We start from the raw sequence: 18,637 nt of genomic DNA on the forward strand, positions 1-18,637 counted from the left end.
GGCGTTTTGGTGGTGATGCCGGGGGGCTGCGGGGCTGGGGAGGGTGCTGAGGACGGGGTGCGAGGCAGCATTGCCGTGCCCCGCGGCTGTGGGTGCTATAGAGTCGGGTGTCCCTAGGAGCAGCAGGACCTCGATGACATATCCCAAATGCTGCCGAAATGCGGAGAGAAAAGCTATAGGAGGCCTATAGGAGACCTATAGGAGGTCTATAGGAGACGCCAAGCGACGGGAGGCATGGGGAGGGGTTGGGGGTTAGCCAGGGGTGTCTGCTGGGATGTGCAACCTCCCATGAGATTTTGGGGGAAAAAGACCTGAAAGTTGTCCCCTGGGAGAGCCTCACACGTCTGTGACGTGTCCTGAAAGGGACGGGTGACCGTGGGGTCTGCTCCTGTTTGAGCTGGGGGGCCCTGGGTGGGTTCAGGGGGTGAACAAGGGGACCCCCACCCTCCTTCATGCCCATAGGTGAACCCACCCGAGCAGCACCCTTGGCAGGGTGAAGTCCCCCTGAGCCCCATCCGTGCCAGGTGACACTGCCTGGGGGGCCCAACCGAGCCCCCTCTGCGGATGCGCATCCATATGGCCCGCAAGGAGAGTAAGGAAAACAGAAAAAATATATAAACGCATAGAAAATATATATAAAAAGTACAGAAACAGCACCCTACAGAATTGCAGACATCCAGAAACGGGGACATACAGGCCCCCCCCACGTCTGTGGCTCCGTCCCCACAAATCACCCCACAACCCCCCCTCTGCAGCTCTGTCCCCGAGGCACGTCTCCGCAGTCGGCACGTATATAAGGCTGCCTCTGTGCAGGGCGGTATAGCGATGCTGCAGTTTTGGGGCTGGCTGCAGGAACCCACACAACCTCCCCGGGCACCCCTCGCTGCTCACAGGACCAGCACACGCACAGGCGTAGATACGTATGGAGGCACGTATAGAGACAGGTACATAAAGAGAGAGACGCGTAGTTATGGAGGCATACTTAGAGGGTCATATATATATAGAGGCACGTACATATGGAGGAACATATAGAAGAGAAAGGCACATATAGAAAGAGACATAGAGAGACATATATGTGGAAGCATATGCATATGGAGGCACGTATAGAAGAGAAAGGCACATGTAGAGAGAGGCACATACATATAGAGGCGCATATATATGGAGGCACATACATGTAGAGGCACATATATAGAAGGCCATGTACATATAGAGGCACATGCATATAGAGGCATACAGAGAGGCATGTACATATGGAGGCATGTACATATGGAGGCACATATATAGAGAGGCACACACATATGGAGGCACATATAGAGGCACGTATATAGAGAGGCACATACATGTGGAGGCATGTATAGAGGCACGTGCATAGGGAAGCATACACATATGGAGCCGACGATGCGCACGGGGACCCAGCTGTTGCGCTGGGTGCCAACCACCAGACCCAGGCAGCAATGGGGGGGCCGCATCCTGCACCGGGCCTGGGGAAGGAGGGGGGCACGGCGAGGCGGCCGCGCACCTGCACGCCGCTCGGCGCTGAGCCCGCTTCGTTAGCTCGGAGCATAAATTAGACATGTGCGCACACACACACACGGGCACGCGCACACGCATGCACACGCGCGCGCGCTGGCCCAGAAAGCGATTAGCTGCGGCTCAAATTTGCATCTGATTAACATTCCCACAAGGGTTATCCTACAGCCCAGCGCGGGCGGGGGCTCGCTGCACAAACCCATTTGCGGCACCAAAAAACAAAACAAAACAAAATAAAATTTTGGCTGATGCAGGAGGATGAGGCCAGGCTGGGGGGGGGGGAGGAGAAGGGGCTAGGGGAGGAAGAGCGGGGGGCACCAGGGGAATGTGTGGGGGGGGAAACGGCGTCAGGATCTGGCCCCAAGCAGTGGGAGACGCATTGGGAAGCGAGTCACGTCGAGTAATTTATGGTTGATGCTTCTGCGGGAGTTTAAGACCTCGATGCCTTCCATAAACTATTTTACTTGTTTAAAACCCGCGGTGGCGGGGGCTCGGAAGGAATTCGGGGTGGGGGGTAGGTTTATTTGGATTTCCCTTGGAAAACAGGGCCGGGGGGGGGGGGGGGGCGGGGGGATGTCACCCTCGCCCAAAGCCATCGCTTGGGGGGGATTTGGGGGGATTTTTGCACCCCGTCTCCTGCCACTGGTACCTGCGCGGAGCCAGGACCCCCCATCCGGGCAGCGCTTGAAGAGCAAAGCAATGGGGATGGGGGGGGGGGGGGGGACACGCAGCCCCCGAGTCTCATTCTCAATTAGAAAGCCTTTTACACTCTCGAAACGCAGCAGTTGAGAGAGCGAGCGAGCGAGAGAGGCATTTCCAATAGTCACACTTGTCAAGTGAGACCATCTTTTAGCCCTCAGGAACAGCAAATCCCCGTGAACTCTGGGTGAACCAAGATTGAAGCCATAAATCAGCCCTACAAAAGCCTGCTGTTGGATGCGGGTGCCGGGCTCCTACCTTTAACGCTTTCGCGGGCGAAGGAAGGAGGAAAGGAAGGGGGGGGGGGAAATGCAAAAAAAAAAAATAATATAGCAATAGCAAAAGTTCAAATTATCTGGGTGGGGTGTGAGGAAGAGAAGGGAGGGGGATGAATCTCTTCCCAGGGTGAAATGAAGCCTCTGAGCCCCTCCATGGGGTGGGGTTGGGTTTTTTTGGGGGTGCTGGGGTGGGAAGGGTGGGGTGTAGCTTGGAGAGGAGGAGGTGGGGGGGGTGGGAGGAAGGAAAGGGGTGGAAGGGGAGATGGAGGAGAAAAAAAGCATTGATTAGTGAAAGGAAATAGCTGGCATAATGGATCTGGAGGAGAGGTCTCTTTTGCGGAGGGGCCATCGATCCGCTAATGGGAGAAAGAAAATGGGAGAGAGAAAAATATATAAAAAGCCTATTAAGAAATACCCGGGAGTGTGCGCGGCATACAGATGGGCCCTGGGCGAGCCCCGTGGCTATCTGGGACACGCGTGTCCGTGCTCACACGTGTCTGTGTTCACACATGTCCTTGCACACGCGTGTCCCTGGGCACACGCCAAGGAGGGTCTCGCTCCTTTCAACACCCAACTTCCCCCCTTCCCGAAAAGCAACCCCCCCTGCTCAGCATCCCTCCTGCTCTTGGGGCCAAAAAATTTAAAACAGAACCAGGGAACTACCACCCAGCTCGGCCCCAGCCACGAGAAATATTGCCCCCACCCGCGTCCCCTTCTCCCGCGCGCCCCGCTTGGCTGCTCGGAGATGACAAACAATATGATGGATCTGGTTTATGTTAATTCGCAGTGCCCTTTCCTCCAGAATTTAACTGTAAGTTAATGTACACCGGAAACTCCAGCTCGCCGTGCTTTGCTAATGGGCTGAGGTATTAGCTGCTTCTAACGATGCATACAAATGTACTTGTCTCTGTGGGCTGCCCCAAGATTTATGGCTCTTTTGCCTTCTGTAGCTGTAAACAAGGGAGAAAAAAAAGCCAGTCCATGCACCGCTTACTACCTGAAGGAGCCTTAAAAAAAAAAAAAAAAAATACAACAACCCGGGCTGGAGGAGGGCGACAACCGTGCGTGCAACTTTCTTTTTTTTCTCTCTTTTTTTTTTTCCCCCCCCCCTTTTTTCAGGATGAAAATGCTGGCTGGGAAGCGGGGTGGGGGGGGGGTCGCATTTTGCAGCCCGGGTGCGGAGAGCGGCGCAGCTCCGGGGAGCTTCGGGCGGGGGGGAGCGGCCGGGACCCCCCCTCCAAAGCCGCTGGGGATGCTCGGGGGGCGCGGGGGGCCCGGGGCAAGGAGCGGAGCTGCGCGGAGGGGCCGCGTGGCTTTGGGTTTTCATAAATCCTTTTTTTTTTTCCTTTTTTTTTTTTTTTTTTTTTAATTTCTATTTACACAGCGAAAAGCACGGCGCGCTCTCTCTTTTTTTTTTTTTTTTCCTCCTGCAGGCATTCCCGCTGCCCCCGGAAGAGATTGCGGCTTAAAAAAAAAATAATAATTAATTAAGAATAAATAAGAAGAAAGAAAAAAAAAAAAATCCAAATCGCAGCGAAAAAAAAAATAAGGAGCAATCTGGGGGAAATCCGCTTTTTCCTCCGGCGGAGATCGGGGCGCGGAGCCGCCGCCGGGTTTGCAGCCGCCGGGCTGGGGCGAAGACGCCGGAGTTTGGGTGCAAATTCCAAAGATTTGGGAAGAGTTGGCTAGCTAGAATTATTGTGTTTCTTGAGCGCTGCGGGCCGGTAGGTGAACGCTGAGAGCCGGGGCGGTTTTGTTGGCGTCTCCGTTGGGTTTGGGTCGTTTTAGGGGCTCCGTGAGGCCCTAAAAATGCGTTTCAGAGGGAAAAAAAGGAAAAAAAAAAAAAAAGGAACCGGAGGAGGGAGGGTTGGAAGCGGGATTCAAAGCCCGGTTAGGTTCCTCCTTGCTTTTATTGTGGCTGTTATTGGCTTTTTAGGAAATGAACTTCGGTTTCTTGGCAGAGTTATGGTTCTCGGGGCATTTCGGAAAGTGCCTTTTATCAGCAGGACATCACTGCGGCTCCATTATATATTATATATATATATACAAGCTTTTTTTTTTTTTTAATATATATATATAAAATCCGAAAGCTGCTCGCATTGCACCGAGGGAAAAAAAAAAGAAAAAAAAAAAAAAGGCAACTAAAAACTCACCAAACTACTCCAAGGAGGGGTGGGGACCCGCAATTTTTCCCCGCTTTGCAACCCGGGCTTTGGAGCACGGCTCAAGACACCCTCCTCTCTCCTCCCTCTCTTCGTGGCCGAGCTAAATTTTAGAAAAAAAAAGAAAAAAAAAAAAAAAAAGCCCCGGCCAGCAGCCGCCGCCTCAGCCCTTCCCGGCTCGCCGAGCCGCTCGGAGCAGTTTAATATCCATTTAAGACCCAAATCGGTTATTTTCGGCTGGGCAGAACACGCCTCCTCCTCGTTCACATGTTGCCAATTTAATCTGGTCGCTCTTTAGAACCACTTCTATTTTATTATTTAGGGGAAAAAGGAGGGGGGGGGGGGGGAAGGCAAAAGAACTTGGACGGGGGAAGGAAGCCGAGCCCGTGTGATGGGTCGGAGCCACATGGTGCTCCTTAAAATGTTCGCTTTGAGATTCATAAAATATTTAAAGCCCCGAGTCAAGCCTTTTCTATTTATTGCAGTGTATAATTCAAAATTATCGTGTATTAATAAGCCAATAATGATAATCTCTATAGGAAAAGCATGCTAGTTGTGCTGGTTTTATGGCTGCCCTTATCCTTTCTAATAACCTTTGGCTCGGCTCTGTAATAACTCACCGCCGAATGAGCAATTGCCTGGAGTGCCTTAAATATCTCCCAGCCTTTTCCACACTCCGGACCCCCCCTTTCCCCCCGCCCCGGCCCCGGGGCTCCCACGTGATCCCCGCCCCGTGCCCAGTTCGAGTCCCCGCTCCTCCTGCTCGGGTATAGTGCAGGGTGCAGTGCGAGGTTTGGGGCTAAAAGTCCTTTCTTTTTCACCCTCCTCCCATTATTATTATTATTATTATTATTATTATTATTATTATTATTATTATTATTATTGAGCAAACTTTTGGAGTTCGTTTCCTTTCCAAAAACCAAATCCCTCAACTTGGGAATTCAGGATGAGGATGCAGAACAACTCCAGGACCATGCCTTCAACCCGACCCTGCTCGTTTTCCATTTTCCTCCGCATTTTTGCAAGCCCCAGCTCCTCCAGGGCCTGGCTGGGCCGTCCCCACGAGGGGACAACACGCGTGTACAGCACACGCACATGCCAGCACACGCGACACACGCACGCGTTCCCTGCGCGCGGTGCAGGATCATCGGCCTCCAGCGGCAGCGACTGAGTGCGAAGCAGCTTTTCCACTGAAGTTACTTTTAATCAAGAGCCACCAAGGCCTTTTCCTACAGCTCCCGGGGGGGGAATCGCGGCTGCTGGCGCTTGCAGGGCTTTTTTTAAGAGTTGTAGGTAAACACCGGGCATGGCTTCAAAGGCAGCGAGGGGACACGAACCTGCAGCGAAGTCACCTGTGATGGCACGGGGGGGGGAGGGGGGGGGGGGGGCGCACCGAGTCACAGCGGCTCTTTGGTGGGAAAGGGTCGGAAATGGGGTTTTCTGGAAAGCGGTGTGAAATGGGGATTTGGGCCATAAAAAGGGCTGAAAGGTGGATTTATGGCGTTTCTGCCTCTGCAGTGCCTGCCGCGGCCTCCCCGGGCTAATGCACGGCTGCAGGATGCGCACCCCTACGTGCACACACGCCCCTACATGTGCAACACATCCCTACGTGTGCAACGCACCCCTGTGTGTGCACAGACACCCCTACATGTGCGCACACACACCCCTACATGTGCACACACACCCCTACATGTGCACACACACACACAAGGTCCCAGCCCTGGCTCTGACGTACACACACATGCGTGGCCGCAGCCCCCCCGTTGGATGAAACGTGCCCAATTGCACCCCCATGTACAAAAAAACCCCTCGTGCATCCCCCCAAATCAACCACAGAGCTTTGGCCGCGCACTAGCGCAAAGCCAAGATTTTGCACAGACCTTCCTCCCCAAGAAACAGTGCAAAAAGGGCCAAGGTGTCCCTGTCCCCGTGCCCGAAAGCCGCGTGTGCAGGCAGCACACAGGGAACACGCAGCCAGGGGCACACGCGCAGAGCACGCACCCCAAAGGCAGAGGCTTCCCCCCCAAAAAAAAATACCCCCCCAAGGTGCACAGTAAGCACAGACCCCCATAAACACACACCCTGCAAGGTGCACAGCCAGTGCAGACCCCCCCCCCCAAGGGTTCAAATGCAATGAAAATCCCACCCAAAAGTGCGCACCCAGTGCACCTCCCCCAGCCCCATGTACGGTGCAAACCCACCATTAATGCCTGCCCCCCCCAGACACCCCCATACCCGGGCGGGGGTCTTCTCCAAACCCCCCAGAGCCCCCAAACCTCATTTTCCCAAGCAGCAAACCCACCCAGAGGGGCTGGGGGCAGCATCCCCTCTTACCTGGGCCCCTCCCACCATCTCCAAGCCCCCCCCCCCCCAGTATAAAAGCAGGCCAGCGTTGCTGGTGATCTTGGGCCTTTCTCCAATAAAGCCTGACCTCTGGGTGCCCTTCGGTAAAATATGCAGGGAGACAAAGCCCCAGCCCCCCCGCAGGGCTGCCGGGGGGGGGGGGGGCACCATCCCCAGCCCTCCCTGAGAGGCCTCGCTGCAGCTTTTTTGGGGGGGGGAGATGGGGCTCGCAGCACCCAGCCTGGCCCCCCTCCTGGTGCATGTGCAAAGGGGGGGGCACAATCCTGACCACTGCACCCTGCTGGGGCTGAACAAGCCCCCCCCAGTCCCCAGGCTTGCACTGGGTGCTTGCACTGGGCTCAGCACCACTGTGAGCTGCTCAGCAACACACAAGTGCACACACACATGCCAGACATATTTGCACACTGGTCACACGTGTGTGTGCGTACGTGCCCACCGTGATGCACAGGTATGTGAGCGTGCACCGGGCATGTGTGTGCACACTGATGACACACTCAATGGCACCCATTTGTGCGTGCAAATATGCCCAGCAGCTGCGTGCAGAGGTGTCATACACACCTCTGGGTGCACACGCGTGCATGCACACATGTGCACAGGTATCACCCGTGTGCAAACACGCACGCATGAACACGTTTACACACGTCTCACATTCCTGTGTGCAAACACGGATGCTTCCAGAGGCCTGGAAAAATAGATTTAAATTAAAAAGGCCTGGAAAAAATAGCTTTAAATTAATAGGGGACATAAACCGACGCATTCAGGGCAGGGCAGGGTGAGCAGTGATGGCCTCGGACCCTTGCTGGAAGCACCGTGTCCGTGCCAGGAACTGGGTCCTTATTTTGGCCCCGCAGCATCATGATTGGGGATGGAGCCTTGCAGGGATGTGACCACCTCTGCTGCTTGTGATCCCTCTGTGGCGAGGGTGTTTGAGCAACGCTTGGTGCCTCTGTGCTGCTTCTCCCCACATCTTCCACGCAAAGCCCCTCCAGGCTCTGATCTCACCAGGTTCGGCCCAAAGCAGGTCTCAGATCACCTTTATTCTAGGAGAAAACCCAAGCCCTGAATTAAGAGCATCCACTCGTTAGCGCCCCAGCCCAGTCTCATCTTTGGATGGGAAATTTGGGCGCTCGCCGTGGCGCTGGAGAAATGCTGGGGGGATGCAACCGCACCTCGATTTTCTTCCCCCTCGAGTTGCAACCAGGGCTGGGAAAAAAAAAAAAAAAAGAAAAAAAAAAAAGAAAAAGAAACCAACCATAAACCCCGCTCCTCCAGCAGCAGCAGCACAATATGGTAGGTGAGCGTGTTTGGCTAATCAAGATAAATATTGTATGCATCGCAGGAGCGTGGCAGGCCCTGCTAACGAGCAGAGGGGCGGCCGGGGGAAGCGGTGCTGGGTTTGGATGCTGCGGCTCTGCATCGCCATGGTTACTGGGGGTTAGAACAGCCACATCTCCCCCCTCCCCAAACCCCTTCCCAGCTCCAAGGGGTGCAGGGGGGCTGCACCAGCCAGGCCAACCTCCCCCCCAAAGCTTCCTGCAGGAAAGCAGGGTGGAAAAATAAGCAAAATTCAGGCTTCGGGAACATGGAGATTTTTTTTTCCTTGGGGTGTTTTTGAGGATTTTCCGAACCAGAGCAAACACATCTCCTTTTTTTTTCTTTTTTTTTTTTGGGGGGGGGGGGTAGAGGAAGCTATTATAGGAAACAATGGATTCCATCCTGGCTAATTGTCTCCAGGCTTTTGCTATGAGAACATGCCTGGCATATGCGGATGCACTGAAGAAAGAAAGGGGTGTTGGGGTGCCTGCCCCCATTTCTCTCCCTTCCCTCCTGCCCTTCCTGGGGGCCTTGCCCTGGGGATTTGCCCCATCTTTCCCCCCCCAGTAGAAGTAGAGATGCTGCAATGGGGGGGGGGGGGGGGGAAGGCTGCAGTTTATATCGCTCCATGCTGCAGCTCCCCGGAGAAGGGCGAAGGCGACGGGTCCCAGCCAGGGAGCTGCTGAGCTCCAAAGGGATCAGGTGGGAAGCGGAGAGAAAATTGGGGTTGAAGCATGGGAAAAAAGGAGGGGAATCGAGCACAGGCCTGGCCGGTGTGATGAACAGCGAGCCGGGGCGCGGGGGGAGGGAAGCGCGCTTTAAAACATCTGCTGCCAGGGTTATAAAGCAGTTGGATTTACAGCTTGCCTCCGCCAGACACCCATGCGGAGCCTGCTCAAGGAATCCCCGCTTTGCAACGGGGGAAGACGGGCAGCGCGCACACCCGCACGCAGCCCGTCCGCGTATCAACACTATGGGGCCAGGAGGGTCCCCAAATCTGGGTGGCACCTTGGAGGGGGGCACCCTGCACCCAGGTGGCACCTGGTGCACAGCTGGAGTGCGCCCTAGGGCGACGTCCCACATCTGGACGGCCCCGCGGTGGCAGCACATCTGGGCAGCGCCCGAAGGTGGCCCCTGTGATCCGGGCACTGCCCCACATCTGGACGGCGTCAGCGGCCCCCACATCTGGAGAGCCAAGCGAGCTGGCACCGCACTTCTGGGCACCCCACAGAGGGTTGAGCCCGACACCCAGACCCCCCCTCCCCGGCTGGACACCGCAGGGGGCATCGGCGCACATCTGGATACCTCCACGTGGTAGCGCCGCCCCACACCTGGATGCATTCCCCCTACCCGGACACCCTGCCTGTAGCAGCACCCGCAGCAGGACCCAAGGCTGGGTGCCCCTGAAAAGTGTCTCCCCACATCTGGGCATCCTCCCAAAGCAGCACCCCACATCTGGGCATCCTCCCACATCTGTCCATCTCCCCCCCACACACACACACGCACGAGTATGTGCCCGAGCCGTTCGCTGCAGCCAGGTTTTTCTCTGCTCCTGACCTTTCTGGGGACCTTCCCACTCTTATCTACCCATATTTGGGAAAAAAATGTTTCTTCCCTCCCGGGAAGATGCTTTCCAGATAGCGGAGGTGTTTGGATTAACCGCCCACCACCCCGCGCCCTGCGTCCCAGGGCCCCGCAGGGTGCTGCAGTGCGGGCACGGCGCTCCTGAAAAGCCCCAAACCCCCCAAAAATAAGGGTGGGGGGGACTTTTAGGGCTCTGCCTTGCCCTATTCATCCCTCAAAGTTAGGCTGCGAGGTCTGACCCCTATATTTTCAGAGGGGAGGTGAGAACCCCCCTTCCTTCCTATTGCTCTGCATTTCTCCCCCTACTTATTTCCCCTCCTGTGCTTCTTTCCTTTAAAACCTCTTTGATTCGTTTTTATTTTAAGATAAGGAGGGGATTTTCCCGGGATTATCTTTTTATTTTTTTGGTGAAAAAATAAATAAATTAAAAAAAAAAATAGCGAGCAGGAAAAAATCAGCAATATACTCACACGTTTTCCTAAGGGGGTAAATGGCATTAACTGAACATTTGCCTTTTCCTTCCCTGCAGCTGGATGCAGTCCGAGGATGGAAGAAAAACTTTTCCCTCGGTGTAGCCGTGTGCACCCGGACATGCACGCACACATGTGTACGCAAAAACATATTTAGAGCTCCTTAAATTACACAAATGCATGTCTAATTACATCTCCGCGCAATTACGTCTCCGCAAACGCTGCTGCCCATTAGCGCTAAATGCCCCACGTATTATTGCTAATAAATATTTTCTAATAATTAAAGATGCTCCTGGAGTGCTGATGCGTTTTTTGAAGCCCAGCCGGGAAAATCCTGAAGCTGGCCCCGAAGGTGTCCCCCCCCCCCCGCCAAGACACCGGCCCCGACCCCCAGATGTTATCGGCAGCAAACTTGCTCCATGCGGCCAAGGCAGAGGCCCTTCCCGGCGGCTTTTTTTTTCTGATTTTTTTTTTTTTCCCAATTCAGAATGGGCTAAAAAAGCCTTTTTTTCGGCTGCAACGTGGCATCTGCCGCTACGCTAAGTTGGCAGCCGGCGGGGGCGGCGGGGAAACTCCAAGGGATGGGGAGAAGGGGCAGAGCCCCCAAGCCCCCTGCCCCAACCTCAATCCAGACCCCCCCCCTCAGCCACTTTGGCCCCCCGACTCATTTTGGGAACGGAAAGGGACAGGGCGAGACCCCCCCCCTGCGCGAAATCCCTCCAGCCACCATGGCAAACAATATATATCTTCATTATTTCATATATTACAGATGTATATATATTTTCTTTTTGCCCCCTGAAATGAGGGTTGGGGGAGGATCGGGGTTTTTCTCAGCCCCCCCCCCCCACGGCTTCGGCACCCGCAGGAGCTGATTTCTCCCCAGCAGGCTGGCCCCCCCCCCCCCCGCCCTGCGCCAATTCACCTCCACGGCGGTGAATCACCTCCAAACTACGGGGAGAAATCGTTAAAAACCTGCTAAAATCCCACAAATCCAAATAAAAGCGCCCGCGTTAAATCAATCCCGGCTCGCAGCCCCCTCCCGCACGCACCTCCCCCCCCCCCCCCCAGCTCCTGTCCCCAAATTTGAGGACAGACCCATCAAATTGAACCTGCCGGCCAGGGGCTGGTGGCCGCCCCCGCCCCAGCCCCCCCCCAAAAAAAGCCCCTTTTGTCCTGCTGTCCAAAGCGGGGTCATGACCCAGCTGCTGCAGAGCCAACCTGGACGTAAACACTTTATGGGCTCTTCTTTAAATATTTAGAGGCACTTCAAGGAACCTGGGGTGGGTTTGGGGCTGGGAAGATTTCAGAGTATCTGGGATTTGAGGCGTTTGGGATTTTTTTTTTTCTTTTTCTTTTTTTTTTTCTTATCTCGCGTCCTCTGCAAAACGCCGCTGCCCATCCCTGCGCCCTCCTCCGAGATTAAATCCGGGCAGGGGGAACAAAACGCAGGGAATGCCACGCGTGGTGGGGGATTTAAACGCGGGGGGTGTTCGGGGTTTTAGGCTCGGCGGTGCTTAAAAAAAAAAAATCCCAAGGAATGGCAGAGTTGGGGCTGCAGAGAGCCACGCGTGTCCGTGTACCTGCGCGATGCGGGACACGCGTGGGTGTCCCCGCTTTTATTCCTCCCCGGGCACCTCAGCTCGCAGCTCCCTGCCTTGTGTGACTCTAATTGTCCCTGTAAAAATGGGGGATAATTATAAATTATAATTATGAATGCATCTCGCCGGATTTCTCCGCCTGCCCATGCTCGCTCAGTGGTCCCTATAAATAAATCCATATGTGCTGGCTGCGTGCATGGCTGGGCATGGCTAAAAGTGCACCCGCGGCCGCACTTTTATTTAAAAGTCCCCGATTTTGGGGGGGGGGCAATGCGTCTTCGGAGGGGTGCCACCCCCCACCCCCCCCGGCACACGGCCCAGCACTGGGGGCTCCCCCCGCAGTTTTATTTCCAGGGGAAAGTTGGGAGTAGAAAGCCTCAAGCTGCCAGGTTAGCACTAAAAAATTTAAAAAATAATAATATCTTTTAAAAAAAATCCTCGAATTCCCGATTCTCGACCCACTTTCAGCTTGTTTAAGTTCCTGATCCTGTAACGACGGAATTAACTGGGGAGAGATGCCGAGAGGGGGGTGAAGGTGCGGTTTTTTTGGGGGGGGGTGGGCTGCTATAAATCACCCCTCCTTTCCCACCTTCGGGTGGGCGCCTTCCGCTGCTCAAATCCGTGTTTTATGGCTGCCGGGGGGGGGGGGGTTGTTTGGGCCCCCGGGGATGTTCTGCTGGTTTTCACCCAAACTGGTGGTGCTGCTGAAGGCAAGGGGGTGCGCAGCACCCCCAGGTAAGCCGGGGGGGGGCACAAGAGCCCCCAGAGCTGGGGCTGGGAGCTGAGTGGCAGCTGTCAGCAGAGCGGAGCCGGAGCTGGCAATAGGGAACACACGGAAAAGGAAAAAAGTTTGGGGGAATGCTTTGGAAAAGCCCCCTGACAGCCCCGGCGGGAGAAATGGGAATTTTGTGCCCGAGCAGCGTCGTTTTCCCCGGGTGCTCCTTCCTCTTCCTCGCGGGGCAAGGTATCAAAAAGTGGCAGCAAAGCATCAAACTCCTCGAAAAGAAGGGGAGGGAAAAAAAAATCCCAAATCCGCGGGTGAAGCTATTTTTAGTGCGAGAGTTTCGGTAGCAGCTGAAGGATCTGGAGCAAAGGTTTAAGAGGAAAATAAAAAACAAGTTTCCTTTGGGGGATACAGCTAAATATTCCTTCTGGCGCAGGGAGCGCTCCCACCTCTCCCCTCTGCTGCATCCCAGCGTATCCATTACATGGCTCGGGAAATTATGCGATACATATGTTGGATTAGAGAGCAAGGAAAATGTTAATTAAGACATGGGAAGAAAAGTTAATCATTTACAAAGCAGTATTTAATTCCCTACACAGAAAGGGATGATTTATTTATTTACCTATTATTTATTTTGCTCACTCCACGAGCCTGGAGCTTGTCCCATGCACATCTATTCTCCAAGAAAAAAAAAAATCACCCCAAAACACTACCAGCACGCTTTTTTTTTTTTTTTTTCCCCTTTAAAAAGAGGCGAATCCGGCTGCACTGAAGCAAACACCCAAACAGGCAGGAAGAGGTGATATTTGAAAATTGCTACCAGCATCCCCACCGCGGCTGCTGGCTGTTTGGAAAGGAAATCCGAGTCTTTCACTTAAAAAAAAAAAAAAAAAAATCCCAAAATGTTTAGCTTGGTACCTTGCCCATCAAAATTAATCACGGCGACAGATTAGGAAGTACATAAAACTATATCTCTGGATAATGATATACGAGAGCACAATAAATAAAAGTTGCACGTTGGAGGTGCTGTCAGGGCTGGGGCGAGCCAGTAACTCACTCGTTTAACCCCGGCTGCGTGTTTGCCTTTTAATCCCAATTAACGCCGGGGAGGACGAGTTTGCAGCTCCGGAGCCGGCTGCCAGAGCACCCGCAGCACAGCCCCGGGGCAAAGCGGGGGGAATCCGGCCCGAAAATGAGAAGGAAAGGGGGAAAAGTTCTCCTCCGGCCGCGGGCACCTCGCTGGGGGCCGCTTATCGCCCCGCAGCATCTCTGCAGCTCTGGTTTTTCCTTTCCCGTTTTCTCGCCGCCTCGGCGTACAAAGGCTTCCTGGCGGTTTTATTTATTTATTTATTTGTAACTATTATTTCCCCCCCCCCCCCCCCCCCCCCTTTTCTGGCCACCTAAGCCCTTCGCAAAACGGCTTCCCCAGCCCTCCTGCAACCCGGTTCCTTAAAGAGAGGGGAAAGCGCAATCCAGCTCGGGGCTGCGGAAGGAACCGCTGCAACTTCGCGGGCAACTTCCGAGCAAATCGGGCTCCAGGAACACGAAAGAGGCAAAAGAAAAGCAACCGAACCCAAACGGACCTCAGCTCTTAGCCTGAGCCCCCCAGAAACACGTCGGTGCTGGGAGTTTTATAGCCCCGTATCAAAGTAGGGGGAATTATCCGAGCGGGAACAATGCAGCAGCCGGGTAGGGGGGACACATCCTGCGGCGGAACCTGGAGGTGCCAAGGCCAGCCCTGGGCCCTACAGCCTGGGGGTGAGCAACCCCTGCTTCCTCGGGGGGGGGCACACCTTCCTTCCAGCCGTTTGGCTGTCTGTCCTGCCGGCTGTCCATCTGCCCCCCCCACACCCTGCCCACCTCTGCCCACCTCGCCCTGCAGCAGCCCCTTTCCCAGCCCACCCCAAAACCTCTGCTCCTGGTCACATCCCAATAAACCCCCCCAGCAAAAAATAAAATAATAAAAAAAAGGAACTTTCCGGGGCTCACTTTTTGCTCGGGATTGGTTACGTTAGATTATTTTATTATATTTTCTTTTATTTTATTTCTTTTATTTCTCTTTTTCTTTCTTTTTTTTTTTCTTTCCTTTTACTTACGTGGCTGGGAGCGCTCCTGGGCCAGCCGGGAAGCGGAGCAGCACTGGAGGAAAAGAGGGAGAGAAGTTTGGCCGCCACTTCCCCCTTCTCTCTCCCCTTTTTCTCCCGGCTTATTTCGGAGAGGAGACAATGCCACAACACGCACCGCGTCCCCCCCCCCCGGGCTCGAAAACCCACAAAGCCGCTCACCAGCGCTGCTGCTGCCTCTCAGGCTGGGGCCGCAGACACAGAGGGAACACGGGGGGAGAGGCAGCGGGTCAGGAGGGCTCCGGGGTCAGCCTCCTCGCCTCCAAAGGAGCTGCTGGCACAGAAAAGTTGGCCTCTCCATGAACCCAGTTTTCCCGTTTACCCCAACTTCAATAAAGTTTCTTTCAGCCTCCCTCCATGGAGGCGTCAAGAGGCTGCGAAGGGACGGGGCGGCTGGGGCTTTTTTTTTTTTTCCCTTCCCCCCCCGCCCCCTTCTCCCTTAACACCCCTCCAACCCTATGTTTTAAATTTATTTTTCATTTTTCCCCCGCCTCCCTCGCCTTGTGTCACGGCCAAGTGCCGGGGCTGGGGTGCAGAGCGATGCCAACAGGGACAGGGGCGCTGCCCGCCCCCCCCCCCCGGGTGCCACCCCCGCACCCCTCCCGAGAGCTGGCTGGGAGAAGTAGGGGGGGCAGCACCCCCAGAAACCCCCAAACCAACCCGCAAAACCCTTTTCCCCCCCAAAAAAAAGGGAGAAATCCCATTTTGGGCCATGCTGCGTCCTCCCCATCCTCCTCCAGCGCTGCCCCCCCATCACCCAGGGGGCTGGGGGGGGCTGAAATTTGGGGAGGGTGGGGAGGGATTGCCCCCTTTTCTCCGCAGCTTTTCTGCTGTTTCAAACCTCCCTCTCTCCCCTCCCTGGTGCCTTTTTTCCACCACCTTTTTTTTTTTTTTTTTTTTTTCCCCCTTCTCTGCTTTGATTTCCTGTCTGTCCAGGAGGATATTAAAAATAAACCACGGCACGGGCCGAGCCTCGGGGTGCTGTTTGCCCGGGGTTTTTTGCTTGGGTTTCTTTTTGGAGGGGTCTGGGCTTTATGGGGCTTCCCCGCCTGAGATGTGCGGGCTGGGATCTGGCTCGGAAGAGCAAAAATCCCAACCGGCTCCTCACGGGTCCCTGCTCTGGGCAGGAAACGTTGCAAGAGGAGTAATGGAGCCCTGCCGAGGTGTTTTATCTCCCCAGCCTCGTCCCTATATTAATATCACTAAAGCAGGATGTTAAAAAAAAAAATAGCTGATGAGCTTTACATACAAACTCCCCAGGATAAATTACAACCTTCGCTTCATCCCTTTAAAGATCCGCGTCCCCCAGCTATCACAAAGGGTTTGGAGCCCGTGATTTGTTTAATGGCAGCTTAAATCGATTTTGGAGAGAGAGAAAAAAAAATAAACCAAAATGAAATAAAGCCAGAGGAAGGTGGCTGCCAGGCTGCTCTGCCCTCAGCCCGTCCCAGGCCTCGCTCCCCAGCCCCTGGGCTTTGCAGCAGGGACCTGAGCAAACTTCCCAAAGCCAAGGCCTAAAAAAGGGGGGGCCCAGCCCCAGACCCCCTCCAGGCCCCCCCTGCCCTGCCTGGGAAGCATGGACCCCCTGCACCTTCTCCTAAAATCCCCCCTTGCTGCCAATTTGCATGCTTCCTCCAAAGGCCAGGAGCGATGAATTACAGTTATTAGCACTATTACTACCATTATTCTCATTATTGTTATTGTTATTATTATTATTTAACAGCCTTTTCATTGCCTCTCCAAATTCAATAGGACCTCTTGGCTTTAGGGGCTGAACGAGTCAACAAGAGCACGCCACGACAGCAAAAGAAAATAATAATCATCACCATAATAATAACAATAATAATAATAACACACAGGAGAAAACTTCAAAGCAGGGAGAAGAGATAAAAATAGACAATTTTACGTTGGGTGGGAAGAAAATAAAGAGGTATGAATGGAAGCTAACCCCAATCCACAGCACTGCCCTTGTCTGAAAACCAGATTTATTTTTTTTTCCCCCCATATTTACAGGTTGGGAGGCTCTGAGATTTAAAGTCACTGGCCACGTCGTGATGTCATAAAATCTGGAGTACAGAGTTATCGTTATGTTTGCTTAAACTTAACTTAAGCAGTAACTGGTGCACATGGGATCCATTGCACATCGTCCCAGCATTTTATTATCCTTATTACTATTATTTTGGGGCGGGTTAGGGGGGAGATGTGAGGATAAAATAAGTCACCAGACATAAAAGTAAAACTAATTCACACTGACTGGTTTATTGAACACTGGGACTTTCACATACACACTAAAACTCTTTATTGCAAGTTTACAATGATCATGTAAAATCAGTCCAAAAACACAAATAACCACGACAAAAAAAACTAGCTACTGACTTTTTAAAACCTTCTTCTGCTTTTATTTCTTAAATATGTCACTCTTTCTCTCTCTCTCTCTCTCTCTCTCTCTCTTTTTTTTTCTTCTCAATTTCTCAGCAAAGACTCGTCCACCCTTGTGTGCTGTTTCGTATCTGGTTTTTGTTTGTGGGGTTTTGTTTTTGTTTTCTTTAAATCGTGATTTTTTTAAGCTTATTTCACATTTCTACGAAAGAACTTCATAGCTCCTTCGCTCATTGTGCATTTGTAATGCGGAGGGAAAATATACCTACATTCGCCTGTTTTTTGTTTGTTTGTTTTGCCGTCAATATTATTCCCATTTCTTCATTAAATTCATCTAAACAGAACATTTACCTCTTCCTCCCCCCCGCCCTCCCCCTCCGCCCCCCATCCCCCCGGCTTTAAAAAATAAATAAACCCCTGAAATGGCGTAAAAAAACCTGCAGGTACAGACACCTGGCCTCATGCTATCTGACATGCATCTACAGCCCGTGGTCTTGGGGAGACCCATTGTTTTTTTATACGCGCCGAAAAATAATAATTATTATTATTATCATTTAAAAAAAAAAAGAAAAAAAGAAATCGAACCTACGAGGGAAAAGGGGAGGGGGGGGGGGGGAACGGAACCAAAATATATATATATATATATTAGCTTCTATAAATAATCCAGAGTCATTTGTGGGCGGGTGGGGGTGTTTATAACCTGGTGATATCCTCCGGGCGCGGGTCCTGCGCGGCGGCGGGGGGCAGCTCCTCGCCCCCGGCCGTGCTCGCCGGGGCGGCGGGGGGGGGCGCCGCGGTGGCCGCCGCCCGCACTTTGGTGTTGGGCAGCCTGTGGTCTTTTTTCCATTTCATCCTCCGGTTCTGAAACCAGATTTTGATCTGCCGCTCGGAGAGGCAGAGGGAGTGGGCGATCTCGATGCGCCGCCGCCGGGTCAGGTACCTGTTATAGTGAAACTCCTTCTCCAGCTCCAAAACCTGCTGCCTCGTGTAGGCTGTCCGGGAGCGCTTGGGCTCGCCTCCATTGTAATTGGGATTCACTGGAAAGGAGGGAAAAGAAAAAAAAAAAAAAAAAAACACAAGGAAAATTAGCATGAATGGAGAGAGGGACGGGGGAGAGGGAGAGAGGCGACTGGAGGAGCCGGGAGAAGAAAGTAATAGGCTAAATAGGTAATAAAGAACTTTGGGCAGCTCAAGAGTTTCTATTCTAATAGGAAGGGGTTTCCCTGGCTCAAAAGACTGAATTATTTATGCACCCCTTACAAAGCTTTCGGAGTTTCACACATACATAACAGAACGAGCCACATGGCTAAGGCTGCCCACAGTAGCTCGGCTATAAAATTTATGGTGGGTGTAATTACCCATTCGGAGTCGTAAATCCAGTTCAATTGTGCTAACCCAAAGACTCTCATGGA

At 53.4% G+C, this 18,637-nt stretch overlaps 1 protein-coding gene across 2 annotated transcripts in view; it reads right to left on the bottom strand.

The window, feature by feature from the left end:
* Positions 1 to 17,606: 17,606 nt before the first annotated feature.
* HOXC4 (homeobox C4) overlaps positions 17,607 to 18,637 on the bottom strand; it is a 38,426-nt gene continuing 37,395 nt past the window's right edge. For both annotated transcript variants that reach the window (XM_080570801.1, XM_080570800.1), the window contains one exon: positions 17,607 to 18,262. In XM_080570801.1, coding sequence (XP_080426927.1) covers positions 17,919 to 18,262 — 344 coding nt within the window. In that variant the 3' untranslated portion in view covers positions 17,607 to 17,918. The remainder of the gene's footprint in view (positions 18,263 to 18,637) is intronic.

Source organism: Anser brachyrhynchus (genome assembly GCF_964034855.1).
Source record: "Anser brachyrhynchus genome assembly, chromosome: 29".
Lineage (NCBI taxonomy): Eukaryota > Metazoa > Chordata > Aves > Anseriformes > Anatidae > Anser > Anser brachyrhynchus.